The sequence below is a fragment of the Sorghum bicolor genome, chromosome 2 (genome assembly GCF_000003195.3).
Source record: "Sorghum bicolor cultivar BTx623 chromosome 2, Sorghum_bicolor_NCBIv3, whole genome shotgun sequence".
NCBI classification, from domain to species: domain Eukaryota; kingdom Viridiplantae; phylum Streptophyta; class Magnoliopsida; order Poales; family Poaceae; genus Sorghum; species Sorghum bicolor.
In genome coordinates this window covers 58,015,261-58,037,325 of record NC_012871.2, presented here as the reverse complement: position 1 = coordinate 58,037,325, position 22,065 = coordinate 58,015,261, and the positions used below count along the sequence as shown (strand labels likewise).

Sequence of the window (22,065 nt, the reverse complement as noted above, 5' to 3'; positions counted from 1 at the left end):
CTTGTGTAGTGCATCTAGTCATTCCTTACATGTCTTAGGCTCTTTCATGAAAATCAAATGAATTTGATGCTTATATGGTACCACTATTGCCTCTATGCTTGATTTGATCTAGTGGTAGCATATGATATGTTTGTGGGTTTGCAATCCTAGTGTTTGATCTAGAATATGAGCTATAAGTGTTTAACTCAACATGGTACAAGATGACCCTTGTTTGGAGGTGTGAAGAATCTTGTCCTTGGATCAAACCGAGTTAAGTATCTTACGCAAGTAATCTAGATTGAACCATTTTGGTAAAAAGATCTCACTTCACATGGTTTCACACTAACCTATCTAAAATTTGAGCTCACCTTTTGTGGTCTTTGATGACAAAGGGGGAGAGAATTTCCCAAAGATTTAAGATAGGTGAGTAACATGTTAAAAGAAGGGGATCAATTAAAATTTTGAAGCACACAAGTAGGGGGAGCAAGCTCATAAACTTGTATGTTGCATTTGTATGTGCATCACATATGTTTGATTGCATATGCATTAGCTTTAGAAGCTTTCTCTCCGATGCCTTGCTTGTGTGGTGTATGCTAGTTGTAGGCTTGATTGATGAAATGAAGAACTAGCATGCATAGATAGTATAACTAGACTTTTAGTTGTTTCACAAGTGGTACTAGAACCTTGTTTATAATGTTGATCTCACGGGGTGTTCTAGTTTTGTGAATGTCTAGTTACTAATGGTGCTAAGGATGGTGTATATTGGCAACTCCGATTGGTATCACGCTTCAAAGGTCCATTCTTTATACCTTAGCATCATTTGGTAGAAATTGACTCCTATATTTCCTATTCAAGCATATGTGCGAGCTTTCAAATCCAAACTCTTAGCACATATGTAGGGGGAGCAATTGCTACCAATTTGGGTTTATGAAACTTGTCCATAATCTTTGCACATGGTAAAATGCTTGGGCAAGCAACATGAATCCAAGAAAAATTTTATTGAAAATCTTTGTAAAAAGGGTTGTCATCAATTACCAAAAAGGGGGAGATTGAAAGCCCTAGTTTGGTTTTGGATAATTGATGAAACCTTAGTACTAACCTCTATGCTAAGTGTGTGTAGATTTAATGAGGTTGGTACATGCCAAGTGATGGAGCAAGTGATGATCATGGTGATGATGGTGATGACCACAAGATGATCAAGTGCTCAACTTGGAAAAGAAGAAAGAGAAAAATAAAACCCTATGGAGATCAAGGCAAAGGTATTGCTTAGGGTTTTGGTTTTGGTGATCAAGACACCATAGAGGGTGTGATCACATTTAGGATAGATAGCCGTACTATAAAGAGGGGAATTCTTTGGCTAAGCGGTTATCAAGTGCCACTAGGTGTCGTTGTTCATGTGCATGCATTTAGAACCTAGCGAGCTAACTTAACTCCTTCAAAGAAAATGATTGTGAAAATGCTAACACACGTGCACTTGTTGGTACACACGTTGTGGTGTTGGCACACTTTGAGAAGGGAGTTGGAGTTTGAAGGGTAGAGAGAGGATGGGTTCTTTTCGAGAAAATGAAGTGCATATTTTTATTTTGCGCCGGTGGGAATTTTGGAAAAGTCGCGGGAGTGTTTCTCGCTGAGGAACACTCACCGGACGCTGGCTCAGAGGCACCGGACGCTGTGTCTGAGCGTCCGGTGAGCAGGCAGCCTAGCTCAGCTAGGGTTAGGCACCGGACGCCAGGCACCGGACGCAAGCTGGAGCGTCCGGTGGTCTGAGTCCGGTGTCCGCACGTTTTGCAACCCTCTCTGGGTGTGAGTCCGGTGAGCACCGGACGCTCAGGGTGCGTCCGGTGGCTTGCGTCCGGTGACCCTGCGAGTTTGCGGAGCTCTCTGCGCATGAGTCCGGTGTGCACCGGACGCGTCCGGTGCCAACCTGCTCAGCGTCCGGTGCTCTGCAGGTTACCGTTAGACTCTGACACGCGGCTGACGTTGGAGCACCGGACGCTGGTGTTGAGCGTCCGGTGCCCCTTTAAGAGCGTCCGGTGACCCCGTGTTTTGCCCAGTGAAAGAGCCAACGGCTCTATTTGTTTGAGGGGCTATAAATACGTGTTTGGCCGGCTTGGGGCTTACTCTCTTGGCATTCTAACATACTTGACATCCTTGTGAGCCTAAGCAAACACCTCCCACTCATCTCCTTCATAGATTATACATCTTTGTGAGATTGGGAGTGATTCCAAGTGCATTTGCTTGAGTGATTGCATCTAGTGGCACTTGGGGATCGTTGTAGCTGCGGTTTTCTTGTTACTCTTGGTGGTTGCCGCCACCTAGACGGCTTGGAGCAGCGGAGGAGGATTGGCACAAGTTGGTGATTGTTCGTGGCCATCTCCCGGTGATTGTGAGGGGTCTTGTACCTTCCCCGGCGGAGAGCCGAAAGGTAACTCTAGTAAAGTGCTCGTGTCATTGAGTTACCTCACTTGTGGGTAGGTTCTTGTGGTGTCCTAGTGAGGGCGAGGTTCGTGCTACACCTCTTAGCCACCGAACCACCAAGTGTTGGTCGACACAACGGGGACGTAGCGTGCCGGCAAGCACGTGAACCTCGGGAGAAAAATCGGTGTCTCAATTGTGTTTGATTGGCATTCTCCCGGTGCTTGATTGTTTATATTGGTGATTGGTTCATCCCCTACACGGCGGTATAAATATCTCATCCTATCCTTTACTTACCGCAAACTAGTGTAATTAGTTTAGTTGCTTACTTTGCCTTGTGTAGCTTAGTTCTCTAGTGTAACTTGTAGAGACTTAGTTCTTGTGTGCATAGTGATCATAGCAACTAGAATTGTTGGGTAGGTGGCTTGCAAACACCCCTTTAGAGCTAGAGCAAAAAGCTTCGCTTTGTTATTTACTAACCTCTTGCTCTAGTGATTTTGTAGAATTTTTAAATAGGCTATTCACCCCCCCTCTAGCCATATTAGGACCTTTCAACTTTTTACCGTTGTAGTGCCCTCATATGTTTCTTCTAATCTTGTCCACACTTCACTTGCTTTCTCAAGATCTTTGACTTGTTCAAATACCTTTGAATCAATGCCGTTATAGATTGTGTTGAGAGCCATTGTATTGCATTGCTTGTTTGCTCTTTCATTATCGGTGGGGTTAGCGGGGTCAAGGATCACAAAATCATTCTCCGTGACTTCCCATACTCTATCATTGATTGAACCAAGATACATCTTCATTTTTCTCTTCCAATAGTCAAAAGAGCTTGTGCCATCAAAGAACGGTGGTTTGCCCCCAACATGGTTGAACACTATTTGAGCCATAATTTGAGCACCGTGGTTGTTAAGCCTTCACAAACGGTGACCACGGCTCCGATACCACTTGAAAGGTCCTAATATGGCTAGAGGGGAGGTGAATAGCCTATTTAAAAAATCTACAAAACTCACTAGAGCAAGTGGTTAGTAAATAACAAAGCGAAGCTTTTTGCTCTAGCTCTAATGGGGTGTTTGCAAGCCACCTATCCAACAATTCTAGTTGATATGATCACTAAGCACACAAGAGCTATGTCACTACTCACACTAGAGCTACCTAAAGTTTCTATACAAGTAAGTAAGCTACTCTAGTTTGCAAGAAAGTAAGAGAGAAGGTTTGATCTTTATACCACCGCGTAGAGGGGATGAACCAATCAATAATATGAAGTCCAAACACCGGGAGAAAACCAATCAACAAACACAATGGAGACAAGCAATTTTTCTCCCGAGGTTCACGTGCTTGCCGGCACGCTACGTCCCCGTTGTGTCGACCAACACTTGGTGGTTCGGTGGCTAAGAGGTATAGCACGAACCTCGTCCTCACTAGGACACCACAAGAACCTACCCACAAGTGAGGTAGCTCAATGACACGAGCAATCCACTAATGTTGCCTTTGGCTCTCCGCCGAGGTAGGCACAAACCTCTCACAATCACCGGGAGATGGCCACGAACAATCACCAACTCGTGCCAAAGCTCCTCCGCAGCTCCAAGCCGTCTAGGTGGCGGCAACCACCAAGAGTAACAAGCAAACCCGCTGCTCAACGATCACTAGTGCCACTAGATGCTCAAACTCTAAGCAAATGCAACTAGTATCTCTCCCAATCTCACTTTGGATGAACAAATCTTGAACAAGGTGAGTGGGAAGTGTGGGAATATGCTCACAAGGTGTATCAACAAGTTAGAGAGTCAAGAGAGTGAGCATGAACCGGCCAAGGCATATAAAAAGAAGTCCCAAGCCTCAACTAGCCGTTGGCAGTTTACCCCACTGTCTGCGTTCACACCGGACGCGTCCTAGTTCACACCGGACGCGTCCGGTATTGACCAGACCAGCGTCCGGTGCTCCTGACCGTTAGAAAAGTAGTCGTTGCCTCTGACACTATCAAGGCACCGGACGCTCACTTTTGAAATACCGGACGCGTCCGGTATGCACCGGACCTAAACTCAGAGAGCGTCGCAAACTTGAGCCAACACCGGTCGCCACACCGGACGCACACACCGGACGGTCCGGTGTGCACCGGACTCACACGCAGAGAGCTCTGCAGGAGGAGTTTGCACCGGACGCCAACTCGGACGCGTCCTAGTTCACACTGGACGCGTCCGGTGTGCACCGGACGCAAACTCAGAGAGTTTCACCGAGAAACGAACTCACCGGACGAGGCACACCGGACTCTATGCGAAAACTGTTTTCGCGTCCGCTGCCTCAACTCGGACGCGTCCGACCTCATACCGGACGCGTCCGGCCTGAAAGCACTGCGCGAAAAGTTTCTCAACTTCTTCCCTTGCTTCCATGTGCCAACACCAAAGTGTCTCCACACTTGTGCACGTGTGTTAGCATATTTCAAAACATTTTTCAAGGGTTACTTAGTTAGCTCACTAGGTCCTAATGCACATGCAAGGAATCCAATCACCTAGTGGCACTTAGACAACCGTTTTCACAACGAGATTACCCCTCTTAATAGTACGGCTATCTATCCTAAATGTGATCACACCCTCTATGGTGTCTTGATCACCAAAACCAAAACCCTAGGCAATACCTTTGCCTTGATCTCCATAGGATTTTGTTTTTCTCTTTCTTCTTTTCCAAGTTGAGCACTTTATCATCTTGTGGTCATCACCATCATCATCTCTTGGTCCATCACTTGGCATGTACCAACCTCATTAAGTCTACACACACTTAGTATAGAGGTTAGTACTTAGGGTTTCATCAATTATCCAAAACCAAACTAGGGCTTTCAATGTCGACTCTGAATTTCCTCTCTTTTCAGCATGGCCTACATTAGCTTTTTCTTCATAAAAATCATCTTGGAGCCTGTTAAGTCATCATGATTGTTGCCTGCTCGTGTATTAGTTCAGACATGTATTAACTTATCCCTTTTTATCAACTATTGAGTCTGTTTAGCAGAACTTATTATTTAGCTAATTTTTTTTGTGCAAGTAGCTATATTAATTTTCCACAAATTATAAATAGAACAACTTGTTAGGCTGCTGCTTGCTAACATTAATCGATATAAATCTGGATGTTCTTAGAATTAGAATCATTACATGTATTCATATCATTCCCTAGATTTTTTAGAAAGAAATAAAGACATAGAGATACCAGATGTTTTTTCACACTACAAGTAAAAAGGCACATGGTAGGTCGCTTATGATTTTAATGTTGTAGTGTATCTTTCAATAGTAAAACAAGTGGCTACAATATCACATCCGAGCATTGTACATCTATTATTCTTTCTAGGATGAGCTGAAAGAAATTGTTCAAGTCTATCCGGAGCTGATGGATAAGACAATCTAGAAAGGCGATGCTTTTTCTGTTGTTTGTGGAGTAAAGGAGCCAAAGGGGCGAGTCCGTTGTTTGGGTCTGGGACCAACTCCTCAAGATATTGGTACCCCTGGAGTTAAGAAGTACACATCGACAAGGTTCCAAATACAAGTTTTGGCACGTCAACGAGTGGAATCTGAAAATCTATTGCTACGACAACGTGTCTTGGAAATGGACAAAAGGACGAGCAAAGGAAGGTGCTAGAATCTGCAAATGTCGAAACAATCTCACAACATGGTTCTAACTCAAGACAACAAATGGTAAGTTACATCAAATGCCTTTTCACAGCATGGTTCTAGTATACAAATCTAAATTTTCAGCATATACTAATATGATCTTCCTTTGCTTGATGTAGAGCCCAAGATATGAAGAAGTTGGTGAGTCGAATCAGCATGTTCAAGGTGAAGAAGATGAGTATGCAGAGGAAGACAACTATGATGAGGAACCTAATAATGAGGCCAATCAGCAAGCTACAACCCCTACAGCCTCGCCTGCCATGAATATTACATCACCAAGGAATGATGGCCAACGCTTTTCACATGATGCACTTGTAATATTCTCAACCTCTCATGCAGATTTTATACTTGCAAATTAATAGCTATTGAACCTAGCATTTATCTATTTCTCATAAGTTTATAATCTACTTCAGGCTGGAAATGAGGTTATCTTATTTGCCATGTCCAGTAATGACAAAGTGGCTAAGGCAATTGTTGTTTCAGTTAATCCAAACAATAAGCTAGATGATGTGGCTCTTGGAACCAAATTTTGTGAAGTTATTGTGGATGTTGTAATCCAACGTGAAGCATCAGTGCCACGCCCTTATGCTGAAATCAAGACTATAGGGGATGCTCTAAAGATGCCGCTTGCCTGGCCATTTAATGTTCACTTGATTCTTTTTTTTTTGATATGGGGTGAGTAATATCTACAGTTTGTAACTATAATACTTGTGACAGCTGAAGGCCTGCCGTCAACAACCAAGATCTCAGGGGGTTGCTGGTTCTTCTCAGAGATCTTCTCAAGGTGCAGCAGGATTGTCGGTGTTTTATCCCCCGGGGGGTCACACCAACGAGTAAATTTGTATGCGTGCTCCCCTTTTCGGATGGTGATGCAAGAAGACACTGAGATTTATCCTGGTTCGGGCAAGAGAAGACCCTACGTCCAGCGGGGGGGGAGGGAGTTTGTATTATCTCGCACCTAAGTGCTTGTACAGGGGCGAATACAAGCGTAGTGTGAACTGCGCTGCTCTACTACGTGTGTGGGCTTGCGTTGTGATCTCTCTCTTCTATTTCTGAGTCCCTCCTTTTATAGCTCCAAGGAGAGACACAGGGTACATGCATAGATGTTAGAGTAGGGATCGATAGCCGCATGGAGCGCTGACCTACTCGAGGCTTCCGTACGGCATGGCCTCGAGCCGTCCCATCTTGATAGCTCGGTGATGATTACGCGTGCTCCTGTGTTCTGCCCTGCCAGCCGCCTTGTGCTGGTCCTGAGGTCGCACGCTTGTACGGTGTGGTGGCGGACCCGACGGCGTAGCTGTGATGAAGTTTAGTCGACGCCCAACTTGTTCCTAAGTAGGGGCCCTGCTTGGTCGAGGGTCGGACGCCGTGTAGTACGCTGGTACCTGGAGCGCTGACCTTGGGTATCTCGAGGGGGTCACGATTAGACGTTCCATCCTTGTTTCCTGCGTCCTGACACGCCCTGGGTCGTTCGGTGGGAAGGCTGCAAAAAGAACGATGGGACAGAAGCTTGATCCCTATCACGCCTCCCATGACCTGTGTGTTAGGTGGGAAGCGTCAGGTGCGTTTAATGCTCCGGCTCGCGTGCGCGCGTCAGGCGGCGGACAGTGTCCTCGCGCCCGACTCCTCTTGGTTCGCTCGAGCCTGCTCCCGTCATCGACGGCAGTCGTCGTTCGAGTCCTGGACCGATTCGCTCGAGGCTATTTCCGTCTTCGAGGCCGCGACCGTCGCTGGCGGCGCATACGTAAGTTTAGAGCGTCGAATTTAAGGGTTTCGACCTTCATACGGGCAATCTCATAATGCGTATTGCTGAGGGTACCCCTTACCGATACCCTCGACAAGGATCATCTCACAGACACTAGGTGAAGCTAGCTTGTTGGCAGGAAGGGTGCAGCAGGATCTTCTCAAGATGCTATCTTTGATTGCTTTTGGTCTACAATCTGGTAGTTTTAGTTTGTGGACTTAGTTTGTGGACTCGAACCTGATGGTCATAATATTGGATCACTTTTGGATGATAACTTAGCTAGATTATGCATTTAACTACTATATATATGCATGCTTGTATGTTGGCTTTATGTCAAGAAGCTTAAGCTAGTGACATGATTATATATGTACTCATTTGATATAGATGAATGAGAATATGATTGATTTGCCCATTTGCGTATGTTATTCAGTATTGTATTCGTTCTGAACGTGGTCTAGTTGTAAATATATATGGAGTTTTTTTCTTATTTAATTGATCTCAATGGACTAGCAGTTGCTAAAAGTTATTACTGCGATGGATTATCCGTTGCTAAAACTACAAACAGCTTGTCCGTTGCTAAATTCTGGGGCGATGGACGGCCAGTCGCTAAAGATGAAGTCCGTCGTTGTATACCTACAACGACGGCTTCAACAGCATCTGCTAGGGTCCGTTGCTATAACTTTTAGCAACGGACTGTCTATTGCTGTACACCCCTTGCAACAACTTCAAATCAGTCGCTAATTAAAGGTCGTGGTGTAGTGGCTGTTGGCGCCACCTTCCCTTTCACTCTCAACTAATAAATGGATCCTGTCCCTCTTCTCGTGTGTCTCTGATGGATCAATCAGATTTACAGGAAAAACATGAGTAGGGATGATCCTCATGGAGCAATCACAGACACACGAGAAGAGTAAAGTTACACATGCATCTAACAAATGAGTCTGTTGCTTAAATTTTAGAGGAATATATAGAAAGAAAAAAATCACTTCTTGCTTGGATGCATGAGTGTGGACATGTGTCACAAATTTAGAGCGGGTGGCCACCGTATACGATCATTTTTTTTTTTGATTTGCAACCGCAGCCCATACTGTTTTTTTTAACGCCTTCCCAGTACCCATACTGTTGGATAATCAGGCAGCGCCATTAATTTCAGAACAAAAATTATAACAAAAGCACGCACTAGAAAACAATTCCCTAACATACTTGTAGATGAATTAAAAGACAACGTGAATAAAAAGCATCATGCATATAGCGAACATGATCAAATAGTAGATCGAAACATGGATCGAGTCACAGTGGCAGGCGGGGAAGCGCTGTTTTTGACAACGATGATCGCTTGTAATAAAGTATGTGGGTAACCAACAATTATGTGATAGCTTGTAATAAAACATACAGTTTTTTCTTTTGTTATATAAATCGTGCGTTTTACATACAGCCAACAATCATGTGCTAGCTTATCCTAAAATATATGTTTTTTTTCTCTGTTACAAATCAAGCATTTTGCAGCTAACAAACAACCATGCATTAGCTTTTGCTAAAACACACTCAGTAGATAGACTCAACAAAAAAAATCTCAGCACGGTTAACATTCGAAACTAATGGGTTACAGCCATGTGGTAATCACTATGGTCCCTCTTTTGCGCTTGTCCGCATCGCATTTACCGGGCATGATTTGTCGTCCGCCAACGTGTCAGGCCAGGCCGCCGGCCGCCGGCGCACGGGGCAAATCTAAAGCGTGGTCACGACTGGCCCGGTGTGCGGCACTAGCTAGACGCACCGGGCACCGGCGTGGCGGCCGCAAATGGAAGCGACGCCGACGCGGCGCGTGGAGAGTTAAGGTGTGTCATCGTCGTCGAGAGAGAGATGGACAGAAGACCCGCACTGGGTCCATCGACAACGCTTTTATTTCTTCGTGTCATCGCGTGCAATGGGACACGTCACACGTACGATACGAAGCCGTCCGGGGCGCGATGAGTGGAGCCGGATCGGGACGTACGCGTGATCGTCGATCGCCTCGCCGTCGCCGGCGACGGCTCGCCGTGCACGTAGCGTGCCCCCCCGGCGCACGCACGCGCGCTCGCCGCTGCTGAATCATCCACCGATCGCACGCGAGAGCGGCACGGCTTGGTATCTAGCGCCGCCGATCGAGCGACAGCGAGAGAGACCACACCGCCATCATATATGCATGTCGCGTTGGACACGGTTGATCTCTCAGCTCAACGACGGGCGGCGCCGCCACCAAGCCCAGCCGCGCGCGCGGACGCCCCGCACCCCCGGCCCCCGGCCGGGCAGGATAATATGGACACGGCAAATAAAGGTACAGGTAGCGTACGCAGAAGCGGTTGCTCATGTCGCAATAGTGGCCGCTGTTGCATCCACTAGCTAGCTCATTCCCGTCCGCTTCTGCGCGGCCGCGTGCCCCAGCGAGGCCTTATTCGGTTCGGTCGCATGGCTTCAACGCAACGACTACGGAAATGGATATACACGCAGTGGCACTGCATTAATCACTTCGGTGTACGTAGAGTACCGGTAGCACGTGAGGTGGACGTCACGGAGCTCATCGGATCCAGCCGCGCCGGTCCAGCCCCGCCGCCCCTCCCTCCGACCAACGTTGTACTACACGGCAACGCAGGTCATTCTCCGGTCATCCTCCTCGGCAGTAGTCCCCCACCGCGACGTCCCGACGCGACGCGACAAATTGATCCAGTCTGGTTCCCCCGAGAATTTCACAGCAGCAGCCAGCAGGGACGCAGGAACGGACGCCCGGTTGGCGAGCGCGTGGCACGTTGGGGCCGGTCAGGTCAGGTCAAACCAACTGCAATTCCTTCCCTCCGGCTCGCTCGTTGTTGCGTCCTTGCCACTCGCATTAATGCGGCCACCAACAAGCCGAAACTCTCCATCGATCGCGTAGGCACTCGTCACTACACTTCATCAGGCAATGGCAAAGGCAGCATCGATCGGCAAGGCAGCTCGCCTGCCCAACCACCCGCCGCCGCCCCCCGATTTTCACCGTAACCCAACCAGCCGCCGCGGCTGGGGCGCGGGGCGACACGCCAGAAGTCCTGGGCTCCTGGCCATGAGCCGGAGCACGCGTTTTGGGGCTGTCAGTCACCACGCGCGTACGTGTCGCGGGGCGGGCAGGGGAGGGTGCGGCCGCCTGCGCTGCGCGGGCCCGCCGAAAGCGGGGAGCGCGAGAGACCCCTCCCGCAGATCGCCAGTGGCCCGCAGAGGCATATAGCGCAGAGACGCCCATCCGGCATCCGTCCTCCTAGAGACGCCATCACGCAACGCAAGAATAAAAAGAGGACAGAGAGGAAACTCCGAAACAGAGTGTCCTTCCTTCCCCTCCCGTCCCAAGGAACGAGTCGAGTAGGCAAAGGCAAGAGACACAGACAGAGAGAGAGCGAGGGAGGGAGGGAAAACCGAGGGGAGTCCCCAAAACCAAATACTCTTGTGTAGGCGCGGCGCGCCCGGCAGTGGCAGTGAGCGACGAGGGGGCGCGGGCGGTGCGCGCGCACTGGCCACTGGCCATGAGCCGGGGCCGCGCACGCCGGCGGCCGGTTCCTGGCAGCGTCGACATCCGCTTCGGCGCGCTCCTCCTCCTCCTCCTCCTGGCGTCCGCCGTCCTGCTGGCAGCAGCGTCGTCGTCGGAGGAGGAGGAGGTGGACTACGGGGCGGCGCTGTCCAAGAGCCTGCTCTACTTCGAGGCGCAGCGGTCGGGGCGCCTGCCGCACAACCAGCGCGTGCCGTGGCGTGGCCACTCGGGCCTCACCGACGGGCTGCAGCAAGGGGTGGACCTCGTCGGCGGCTACTACGACGCCGGGGACCACGTCAAGTTCGGCCTGCCCATGGCCTTCACCGTCACCATGCTCTCCTGGGGCGCCATCGACTTCGCCGACGACGTCGCCGCCGCCGGCGAGTGGGGCCACACGCTCGAGGCCATCAAGTGGGGCACCGACTACTTCGTCAAGGCGCACACAGAGCCCTTCGTCTACTGGGCAGAGGTACGTCTTCCTTGTTCTATACTCCTACCTGCTGCTGCTACGTACTTATTACTACTGTAGGCGCCTAGGCGTGCGTGCCGTCACCGGGAAAGTACTTTTTTGTTGCCATTTCCACGAACGGGCACGGCACCACCCATGGAATTGGGATGGATCGATCGGCCGAGCTAGCGGCTGCTGAAATTTACTGCTGCTGGGCGCGATCGATCGATGGGTGGATCCGTCATCCATGCGTCTGTATATGAGTGAATGACGACGGCCAGGGCCAGGTCATTAATACTAGCGTGGAATACTCACTCGCTCGCTCGCGCGTGGATGACATGACAGGTGGGGGACGGCGACACGGACCACTACTGCTGGCAGCGGCCCGAGGACATGACGACGTCGCGGCAGGCGTACCGTATCGACAAGGACAACCCGGGCTCCGACCTCGCCGGCGAGACCGCCGCCGCGCTCGCCGCGGCATCCATCGTGTTCCGCCGCTCCAACCCGCATTACTCCCACCTCCTCCTGCACCACGCCCAGCAGGTGGGTCGGGTTGCTCATCATCATCACACTGCTCCTTTTATATACACTACGTATATATACATGTACGTGGCTGTAATCTCACTACTAGTACGTAACGTAACGTACGGCACGGCACGGCACGGCAGCTGTTCGAGTTCGGCGACCGGTACCGCGGCACGTACGACAGCAGCATCGCGGAGGTGCGCAGCTACTACGCGTCCGTGAGCGGGTACCAGGACGAGCTGCTGTGGGCGGCGCTGTGGCTGCACCGCGCCACGGGACGCGACGACTACCTCCGCTACGCCGTCGACAAGGCCGAGTCCTTCGGCGGCGTCGGCTGGGCCATGACCGAGTTCAGCTGGGACGTCAAGTACGCCGGCGTCCAGGTCCTCGCAGCCAAGGTACGCACGTACTCCTCCTGCTCTTTCTTGATCACCATCCAGCTGGGTTTTTTATTTAAATCGATGGTTTGTTGCGTCGTCATCTTCTTCCGTGAACGCAAAAAGCAACGCGCGTTTTCCTCAGACTCCAGTAGTAGGAATAGTGTTTTTTTTTAATTATTATTATTATTACTGATGAATGATGGGGAAAAAAACTATTACACGGCGGCGTGACGGTAGAATTTGGTCATTGCGTACATCGGTTGATGTCCGGCCGATTGGGTCTGTCTGTCTGTCTCCCCGCTCGCTTTTGCACGTTTCGTTCGATCGAAAGCTGGAAGCTGGAACGCGAAAGGCGCAGGCAAAGGATCATACGCCGGGTCCTCTCCACGTCAACCTCTCCCCGCTTTTCCAATTGTTAATCACCTTGCGTACCCTCAAAAGACTGGAGAATTTCCCTCCGATTTCGTTAAGTAATAAAGAAACGTCTCAGTTTCGTGTCGATCGACCCCAACCCAACCCAGCCCTCGGAGCAAACCTACCTTTCTTCAAGCCTTGTACAAAAGCAGAGCAGATACCCTGCTTGCTAATTGCTTCCATCACTGATCCCTCCATGGACATCGATGAGACCATGAGTAGAGTACGACTACTGTACGTAGTGTAGTAGTAGTACAACTACGTTGGTGCGGGTGGGTGAGCCGTGCAACCAAGCAACCTATGCTATGCCCCCGGTACGTAGCCGCGCGATCCACCACGGATCACGCACACAACAAAACCGTATTTATCACTCCACACACAGAGCACCCAGATTAACCTGCTAGTAGATGATTTCACATGAGGATCCAAGCACCTTTTTGTACCAGGAATGCAGGACAGTGCCGCTCGCTGCTGCTGTGCCCGCATCGCACCGTACGCAACGCACATCAGTTTCGACGATGGATGCATGGAGGGCTCATGGCTGGCCCTGGCCGGGTTCGTTCGTGGTTAGCAACGGAAGTTAATGCCGCCACATGGCGTTATACTTTCCTGTCCCCCAAAAGAAACCCCCCGTACCCCGATAGGTAGGATCCACCGGGCCGTTTAGCTAGCTATCACACCCCGATTACGAGCTACTAGAGCTACCCGAGTCGAGAAACAAATCAGAGAGAAAAAAAAGAACTATGCTAGGCATGCCACGGAACTGTTGGGGCTGATGGCGACACGGGGAGGAAGATGATGCAAGGCTCCAAAAACGGAACAGCTCCGCTAGCTGCGTGGTCGATGCATGCATGCATGCATGCTACTACGGACCAAGTCCACTTCTCAACCATCCATCGGCTGACCTACCTCGCTGTTGCAATGATGCTGGCGGGAGAAGTGTCAAGTGTGTGTGTGTGTGTGTCCTGGACTGGCGCATGGCTCCTGAATAGCAGTGGCCAGTAGCTGATCCGTCCGGCCGGCCGGCCGGCCACATGGCTGGGCATCTGATCATCAGGGGGTGAGAGACTTTCGTGCTGAAAGCGGCGGTCGTGTGCTAATTTAGCCATGCCATTTTCAATTCTGTCCGCATCAGTGTTCCCGCCCGCTCCGCTGCGTGGGGTCCGGCCGGGCCGGGATAAGCTGACTAATCACACTGGCTGGCTGTCTGGCTGTTAGCCAGAGAGTACACGTCCCAAAATTCATTACTGAAAGGAGTACACATCAACAGCAATTTAACCTGCTGGTAGTGGTAGAGGAGTGAAGATTTAGACCTGCTGCTAGATCTGTTAAGACAGGGCACGATCGCTTTTGACAAAAGTCTAGTAAAGGCACTAGTTCGTCAAAGAACGAATCATCTCTTTTTTACACAAAAACTATACTATTTAGGTTGTGAGGTACTGAGGTTGCTCGCCTGCCTTAGCAACCCGGCCCCAACCGGGGAATCTCAGCTCTTTTTTTTCTTCGTGCAAGCACATGACATGTCATGTGCCCCAGGCATGCTGCATCCTACGAGTTCCAGGTGATGCAGATCATGCGGCCCTTTTTTTTTTTTTTGGTCGCGTGGTGTATAAATACCTACTACCTGGACATAGTAATGGACCACAAATACGGATGCTTCCTCCTGGCTCCTGAGCTTTGAGCAATGCCCGCCACTGGTAGCAACTAGGAACAGCTCGTTCCACTAATGCTACTGAGGATTGTGACAGGATTCATATTTTTTTTTTGCCTAAAAAATCTCAACATTCCAGACAGGGATATTACTACTACGTTAGTGGTAGTAGATACATACTGCTGCTAAGGCCACCTGCCATTCTACCAATGGAACAGCATAGGGTGTGTGAGAATAATCAGCACGCTGGACTGTAGGAGGACATCGTAGACAAGTCTATCGAGAGCCGTACTAGAGCGTTTGTACCTGCCACCTGCCCAGTGCCCACGCCATGGAAGCTGCAAATTCTTCATGGCGAGGTGATCAGAGCGCCATGCCGGCATGCCCCAAGAGCCACCGGACAGACGCGCGCGGTCACTCACTGACAAGTGACACCTCAGAACCTCTCATCTCACCAGGGCCTTGTTTAGTTCCCAAAAAATTTTGCAAAATTTTTTAGATTCTCCGTCACATCGAATCTTTAGACACATGCATGAAGTATTAAATATAGACAAAAATAAAAACTAATTGCACAGTTTGGTCGAAATTGACGAGACGAATCTTTTGAGCCTAGTTAGTCTATGATTGGACAATATTTGTCAAATACAAACAAAAAAGCTACAGTGTCGATTTTGCAAAATATTTTGGAACTAAACAAGGCCCAGTTGTAAAGCACTAGCTAGGCGCGCTCTGCTCAGCTAGTCTCAGCTGTGGTGGAGCGACGGCCGGACCCGCAGGCACGTGGCCGCGCGCGCGGTCGACGTCGACGTGTACATATCCGCCGCGCTAGCTAGCCGCCGGCCTAGTAGGCCTAGCCGGCGCCGGCTAACCGAGGTCACGCCTCTTTCCCCTTGCCTTTGGAACAAAAGGCCGGCCGGGATCGGAGGTGGTGTGTGTCTGAGCTGCCCGTGTTCCCAGACTGTTTTAATTTGCTCCAGAGTTCGGACAAACGATCGCGAGAAATTTGGAACCCCGCGTACGTACGATATGCTTTGTTTCCTTCCGTTTCCGTGGAGGGAGAGGCGGAGGAGCTTAGCTACCGGCCGGGTACCGCAGCGCCTGTTGTTCGGTGTGTCTGCCGGTCGAGGCCAAAATGGACCGCCGGAGACACTCCTGGGATCATGGCGGCAAAAATATGGCACGTCCTGCGCCGCGCCTGCCTGCCTGGCTGCAGCCTGCGCACGTGTACGTACATACTCGTACACTGGCCGGGGGTGGGTGGCAGTGGCAGGCCTGTGCATGTGAGTATAGTACTGATCCAGACACATCTTCCTCTCACGGTCTCACCCACCAAGGACCAAGCTACGGATACGGATGGACAGCTGACGAAACTGAATGAGCCGTACGTACGTGCGTGCATGCATGGCTTGGCCCGGTCTCGCCCGTCTGGTTTTTTCTTGGCGTGCCTTCCCATTTGCGTTAAAAAAAGTTCTTGTGTGTCATTCGATCGAGCTCCCACTTCTGTACTGTGCTACATCAGTCCATGTACGTGTGACACGCTCGCATGCAGATTGATTTGGCGCAACGTGCACGAGAGATGACGTTTTCTAGCTCTCTGCAAGTGCGGGCCCAGCCGAGAACGACATGACGTACGTGGCCGTGCCCGTGCAGTCCCGGCCAACGACTGCGCGGGCACGCCGTAGCCGTGTAGGCGTAGGTCGATCGCTGTAGTATGCCGACATTATATTGACGGGGTCTAGGCGGAATTCCACACGTCGCGCACGCGACGGATGCATGCATGCATGTCCGCCGGCTTGGATCGGACGGGCCGCCGGTGCCTTTTCCGTCTCACTGGCTTGAGGGGGAAGTGCCCATCGAACTGCTGGTGCATGCTTGTGGCAGTCATACATGCTGACATGCATGGTAGTGTTACGCTCCATACGCTTGCGTCCAGAAGCGTTGTTTTCCGATGCAGTCACTGTAGTATATCTATATGCACAGCCTGCTGGTCTTCACGGAACTGCGGTGCACGAAGCACGCAGTCGGGATCGTGTTCGCTGTGCTTTTCGTCGTTTTCGATAGGAGAGGGGATAGATAGAGAATACCACGATTTTGAAGTGGAAAAGATTATTGACCTCGCACAGGGTATGCACGTAACGTACTTCTGGTGAAAAAGAAAAATATATAATCTAGCGTTGTTGATCCATCAAAATACTATATACGTACCGTGTGACCATCTATCGGAAGTCGGAACAACACGTACGCATGATCGTTCATTTTGTGACCCATACGATCGAATGAAACCGGCCGGAAGCTTCAAGACAAAATTGAAGTCTACAAAATATACTACTGCGGGTTTCTCGGGATGCAATATTCATCGCCAACAACTTGTGTTCTAGATATTGGCATTTTAATTTAAAGAAAAATCTCCGTAAAGAACAGATGTTGACGTTTAGTTTGTACTTGACCGAACAATATGCTAAAAAATGTATAAAAAAAAAGTTCGTTGTTTTCCTATATATTTCTGTGAAACTGGGCGCTCATGAGGGAACCATTCCTCAGCTAAATGCCGTGAAGGAACAAATCAAGAGAACGTACTGTACCACAAGCCACCAAATAATTAAATAATACTAGCGTTCGTTTGCAAGCAATTAGGAATGCCTGGTAGGACTAGGAGTACGAATTATTCGCAATGGATGCACTCAAAAGGAGAATTCGAAGGTCCATGCGAACGTCGCAATCAAAGTGGTTGTTGGGGGCTAATAATATTCTTTAGCGTAGGTTCTTCTGTTGCCGTGTCAACTCTCGCACACATACAACAAATTGGTGATGTGTCCAGAAGAAAACGAAACAAAATATCCAGTTGCTGAAGTGAACGTCCATGCCATACAGCTAGTAACCACCTCGCTTAGGATGATCTCTCTCTCACCTTTATTTTCGCGCGTTGAACTGAACTGGTAGTGACGTCCACATAATAAGTCTTGTCGTGGGCACAAGCATTACTTATGGCAAGAACCTTCTGTATAGCACTATGAAGGGTAGCTACATGTAGGGTTAATTCGTAGCCTAATGACTTGTGGTGATTTGTCTATATATCAATTAATTACTCACACCAGACCTTGGTTCAAAAATATTGCCATTCTAGTTTTATTTTAAGTCTAAACATTTGAAGTTTGATTAAATTTGCGAAAAAAATAATATATCAATATTTGTGATACCAAATACGGTAAGTATCATTAGATTCATCACACAATGTATTTTTATTGTATATTTGTCATGATTTTTAATATTTTTATAAACTTAGTCAAATAATATAGAATTGTGACAAAAACTAGAGTAATATTTTTTTAGACGTTCACTTGTTTGTAGCTGAAATGGTAGAAAGTTTTATTTACTCCTGAGGGCATATGTGCTCCCACTCTTCCATTCATTGAATTCGCATTAAGGAATGTTTAAACACATATCTCAATACATTGGACACCATGCGAATCTAATGGATAGGAGAGCGGAAGCATTTTCCTTCAAGGGCACAAAAACTGCCTTCGCTAAAATGGTTATATGCAAGAACAATTTATTAGCATTAGCAAGCCTAACTAACTCTGGTAAAAATGTACGTAGAAACATTTGTGGGAAAATGAAGCCAGAATTTTTTTAGAAAAAATGTAATTGGGTAAAAAACAAAAATGAAATATAAATATTCGTAACTAGAAAAAATAAGATGGACTAGTATGTCGCATTTAAGTATTCCAGGATGGCATTCATCTCGGACCAAAAGCTGGCGGGAATGGGATCGCGAGCTTTAAAATCGGCGCAGCGACGTGGCCGGTGCTGCCTGCGCCAGTACGGCAGCAATCCCACACCCCGGGCCGCACCGGGCAGTAACGAGTGTGCGTAGCCCTGTACGTGGCCTGCGGGGCATTCTGTAGATCGCATCTTGTCGTGCACCATGGGTGATATTTATATTTTTTTCATACAGTTAATTTTTTTTACTTATGGAACACTTTTCCTCCATATATAGACCATGAGGGAAATATTTTCTTTTTATTTCAAATCATAGGATGAATGTGAGTGCGTGGACATGAGAAAATTATTAATAGTTATGATAAATTTTGCTTGTCGAGTAATTAATCAATCTTAACTATGACTGAATCTATATAAAAATTATTAATACTTATGATGTGTAGTAGATTAATGATGAACTATACTTTTATAATGAACCACCGAGATATAAAATGTTAATGCGTATTGCATAAACTTAGTCGATTTCACATCTTTTTTATAATGGAGTGTTATTATTGTAGATAGGAGAAAAAAAATGTTCCGCCTAAATTGTCAGTACAAAACAAAACAAATTGTTTCAGTTGAGCTGGAAATTGTAGTTTCACAAGAAGAAAATAAAAAAAGAACATTTCACTATTATAGGGAAGAGAAAAATGTTGGAATAGCATTTTTCGCGCTGCGGCGTTGCGGCCCCACTAGGGTGAGATAGGACATTGCGGGAGGCAGAATCAAGAGGTAGCACTCCGCCGGAAAGCGACGCCGGCCATGGTGACTCCACCGGGCACGTGGCCCGTCGCCTCGGCCTCGCTCGCCCACCGACAGCAGCCAGCCCTGCGCCGAATCAATGAAGGTCGTCGTCGATGGATTGCTAGGTTCGCCTGTTCGATTGGAATTGTCGAGCTGGATCGCAATTTCGCAAGCAGTTCATTATTGTCAGCTGCTGTTGCTGTTGTACTACTATCTCTCTTCTGACATTTTTTTTTTGCTTAAGGCCTTGCTTAGTTACTCACCTAAAAATTTTTCATCAATCCCATCGAATCTTTGGACACATGCATGGAACATTAAATGTATATAAAAATATAAACTAATTACACAGTTTAGTTGAAAATCGCGAGACGAATCACTGTAGCACTTAAGGCATCATGGAGTAACTAGGCTTAAAAGATTCGTCTCGCGATTTTTAACTAAACTGTGTAATTAGTTTATTTTTTTATCTATATTTAATGTTCCATGCATGTGTCTAAAGATTCGATGGGATGGATGAAAAATTTTTAGGTGTGGATGAAAAATTTTTAGGTGAGTAACTAAACAGGGCCCTCCCGTCCGCTAGCTCGGCCTTGTTTAGTTTGGGAAAAATTTTGGATTTCGTCACTGTAGCACTTTCGTTTGTTTGTGGCAAATATTATCCAATCATAGATTAACTAGGATCAAAAGATTCGTCTCGTGATTTACAGGTAAACTGCGTAATTAGTTTTTGTTTTCGTCTATATTTAATGCTTCATGCATGTACCGCAAGATTCGATGTAATGGAGAATCTTGAAAAATTTTGGAAACTAAACAAGGCAGCTTTCGCAGCAGCAGCAGCAGCTTGTTACACGGATTTTGATCTGTTTGCGGGGTTTTTAGCACGATTGATGGTTGGGGTTACGCTGTCGGTGTGGCTCAGGCGCTGTACCCTATCGTTTTGCCACTCTTGTCCCTTGATACAGTTCGCCGGCATGGGCAGCAGTGTCTCTGCGTCGTCCCAATGACAGTGATGCAGTATCGCATTTCCGTGTCACCGCGCGTCGCCATCAGGGGGGATCTTGCAGGCTGATCAGTCAAATCTGTCAATTATTTAAAATTTTTTCTCTTATAACAAATCAATCAACGGTACTATCAATACAAATAAGAGAAAGTTTGATCTAATTTTTTCTATAGAACATGCATGTGAAAATTCACCTAAACTAGCTAGCAAATCAACTTGCGCAACCGCAACTTTGTTTTGTGTTGGTCGTCGAAGTTCTAACAACTGCGTGTTGACACCTTTGCTTTGCTGCATCGTGATCTAACCGGCCAACAGCTGCTGCTGGAGGGCGATCCGGGAGCCCTGAAGCACGGCGCGGTGCTGGAGCAGTACAAGGCGAAGGCGGAGCACTACCTGTGCGCGTGCCTGGGCCGGAACGGCGGCGGCAACGGCAGCGACAACGTGGAGCGGAGCCCCGGCGGGATGCTGTACGTGCGGCAGTGGAACAACCTCCAGTACGTCTCCAGCGCCGCCTTCCTCCTCACCGCCTACTCCCGCTACCTCTCCGACTCCGGCGGCGGCGGCCTCCTCCTCCGCTGCCCCGCGGGCGGCGGCCCCGCCGCGCCGTCCGACCTGCTGGCCCTGGCGCGCTCGCAGGCGGACTACATCCTGGGCCGCAACCCGCTGCGGCTCAGCTACATGGTCGGCTACGGCCGCCGGTACCCGGTCCGCGTGCACCACCGCGGCGCCTCCATCGTCGCGCACAAGGCCAACAGCCGCTTCATCGGCTGCATGCAGGGGTTCGACGACTGGTTCGGCCGGGGACGGCCCAACCCCAACGTGCTCGCCGGCGCCATCGTCGGCGGGCCCAACTGCAGGGACGAGTTCCGGGACGACCGCGGGAACTACATGCAGACCGAGGCGTGCACCTACAACACGGCGCCCATGGTCGGCGTCTTCGCCAGGCTGCACCGCCTCGCGACGGCGGAGGGGTGCCGCCGGAGAGGGATGGCCGATGAGGCGGAGTGTAGATAATAATATTAAAATGGTGGCATTAAAGGCGCGGCCAGGAGGGATAATTCTTTTTTCTTTCTTTCTCGTAAGCTTATATTTTACTACTAGCTTTTATATAATTAATTTTTTTCAAGTGTTAATATGAGAGAAAGATAAAGAAAAAGAGAGTTTTGGTTAGTGAAAGAAAGAACAGGAATCATAGTGGAGCAATAAGGACGATGAGAAAAAAGAGTGTGCAAAGTTATCTGTATGTGTTTAATCTAGGTGTCTCAACTGAAAAGAACTGTAATATTTACTGGGAGAACAGTAAATAATACATAGTCACATAGATAAGTTACATGCATCTTTAGTAGTAGTATATGTTTTCTTATTATCATGTTCGTGGGCTCCAAGATTTTTTGAATGCGGAGGAGATGATGCACTTTAGGGCTCTCCTCGGCTTTAGTTCTGACTTCTCTGGAGGAGTTCTGCCAAATGTTTTTAATTTATTTTTAAGTCATAGAAACACATGCTACAAAGTTATGATATGTTTATATGTAAATAAATTATGCGCTTTGCAACGAAAGAAAAAATATACTAGGTTTAATAGGACATTATTATTATTTACTGTCAGTTTCTATTATTTGCTATCAGCATTAACCTATATTATAAATGTGACGATCATCATAAAATAAATTATAAAATTATAAAATATAAGTAATATGTACCATTCATGTTATCTTTTTTGCATGAATTTTTAGTAGTTTTATTTTCTCATAAGTCTAATAAAGGCCTGGAACGGTTCAGCTTCCACTGGGCTCTGTACACGGCCCAGTAGGCCTAGCC

General features: G+C 48.4%; 1 protein-coding gene across 1 annotated transcript; it reads left to right on the top strand.

The window, feature by feature from the left end:
• LOC8056224 (endoglucanase 22) lies at positions 11,029 to 21,616 on the top strand. Its single transcript, XM_002462294.2, has 4 exons — positions 11,029 to 11,789; positions 12,114 to 12,314; positions 12,440 to 12,694; positions 20,563 to 21,616. Exons 1-4 carry the CDS (start codon positions 11,316 to 11,318, stop codon positions 21,259 to 21,261), a joined length of 1,629 nt encoding a protein of 542 aa, XP_002462339.1. The 5' UTR covers positions 11,029 to 11,315; the 3' UTR covers positions 21,262 to 21,616.

Bases quoted from the DNA above. Each gene is read 5' to 3' on its own strand.
- LOC8056224 (XM_002462294.2), top strand. From the start codon at position 11,316: ATGAGCCGGGGCCGCGCACGCCGGCGGCCGGTTCCTGGCAGCGTCGAC. The intron at 12,315-12,439 runs GTGGGTCGGGTT...ACGGCACGGCAG, and splicing joins TCCTGCACCACGCCCAGCAG to CTGTTCGAGTTCGGCGACCG. The intron at 12,695-20,562 runs GTACGCACGTAC...ACCGGCCAACAG, and splicing joins TCCAGGTCCTCGCAGCCAAG to CTGCTGCTGGAGGGCGATCC.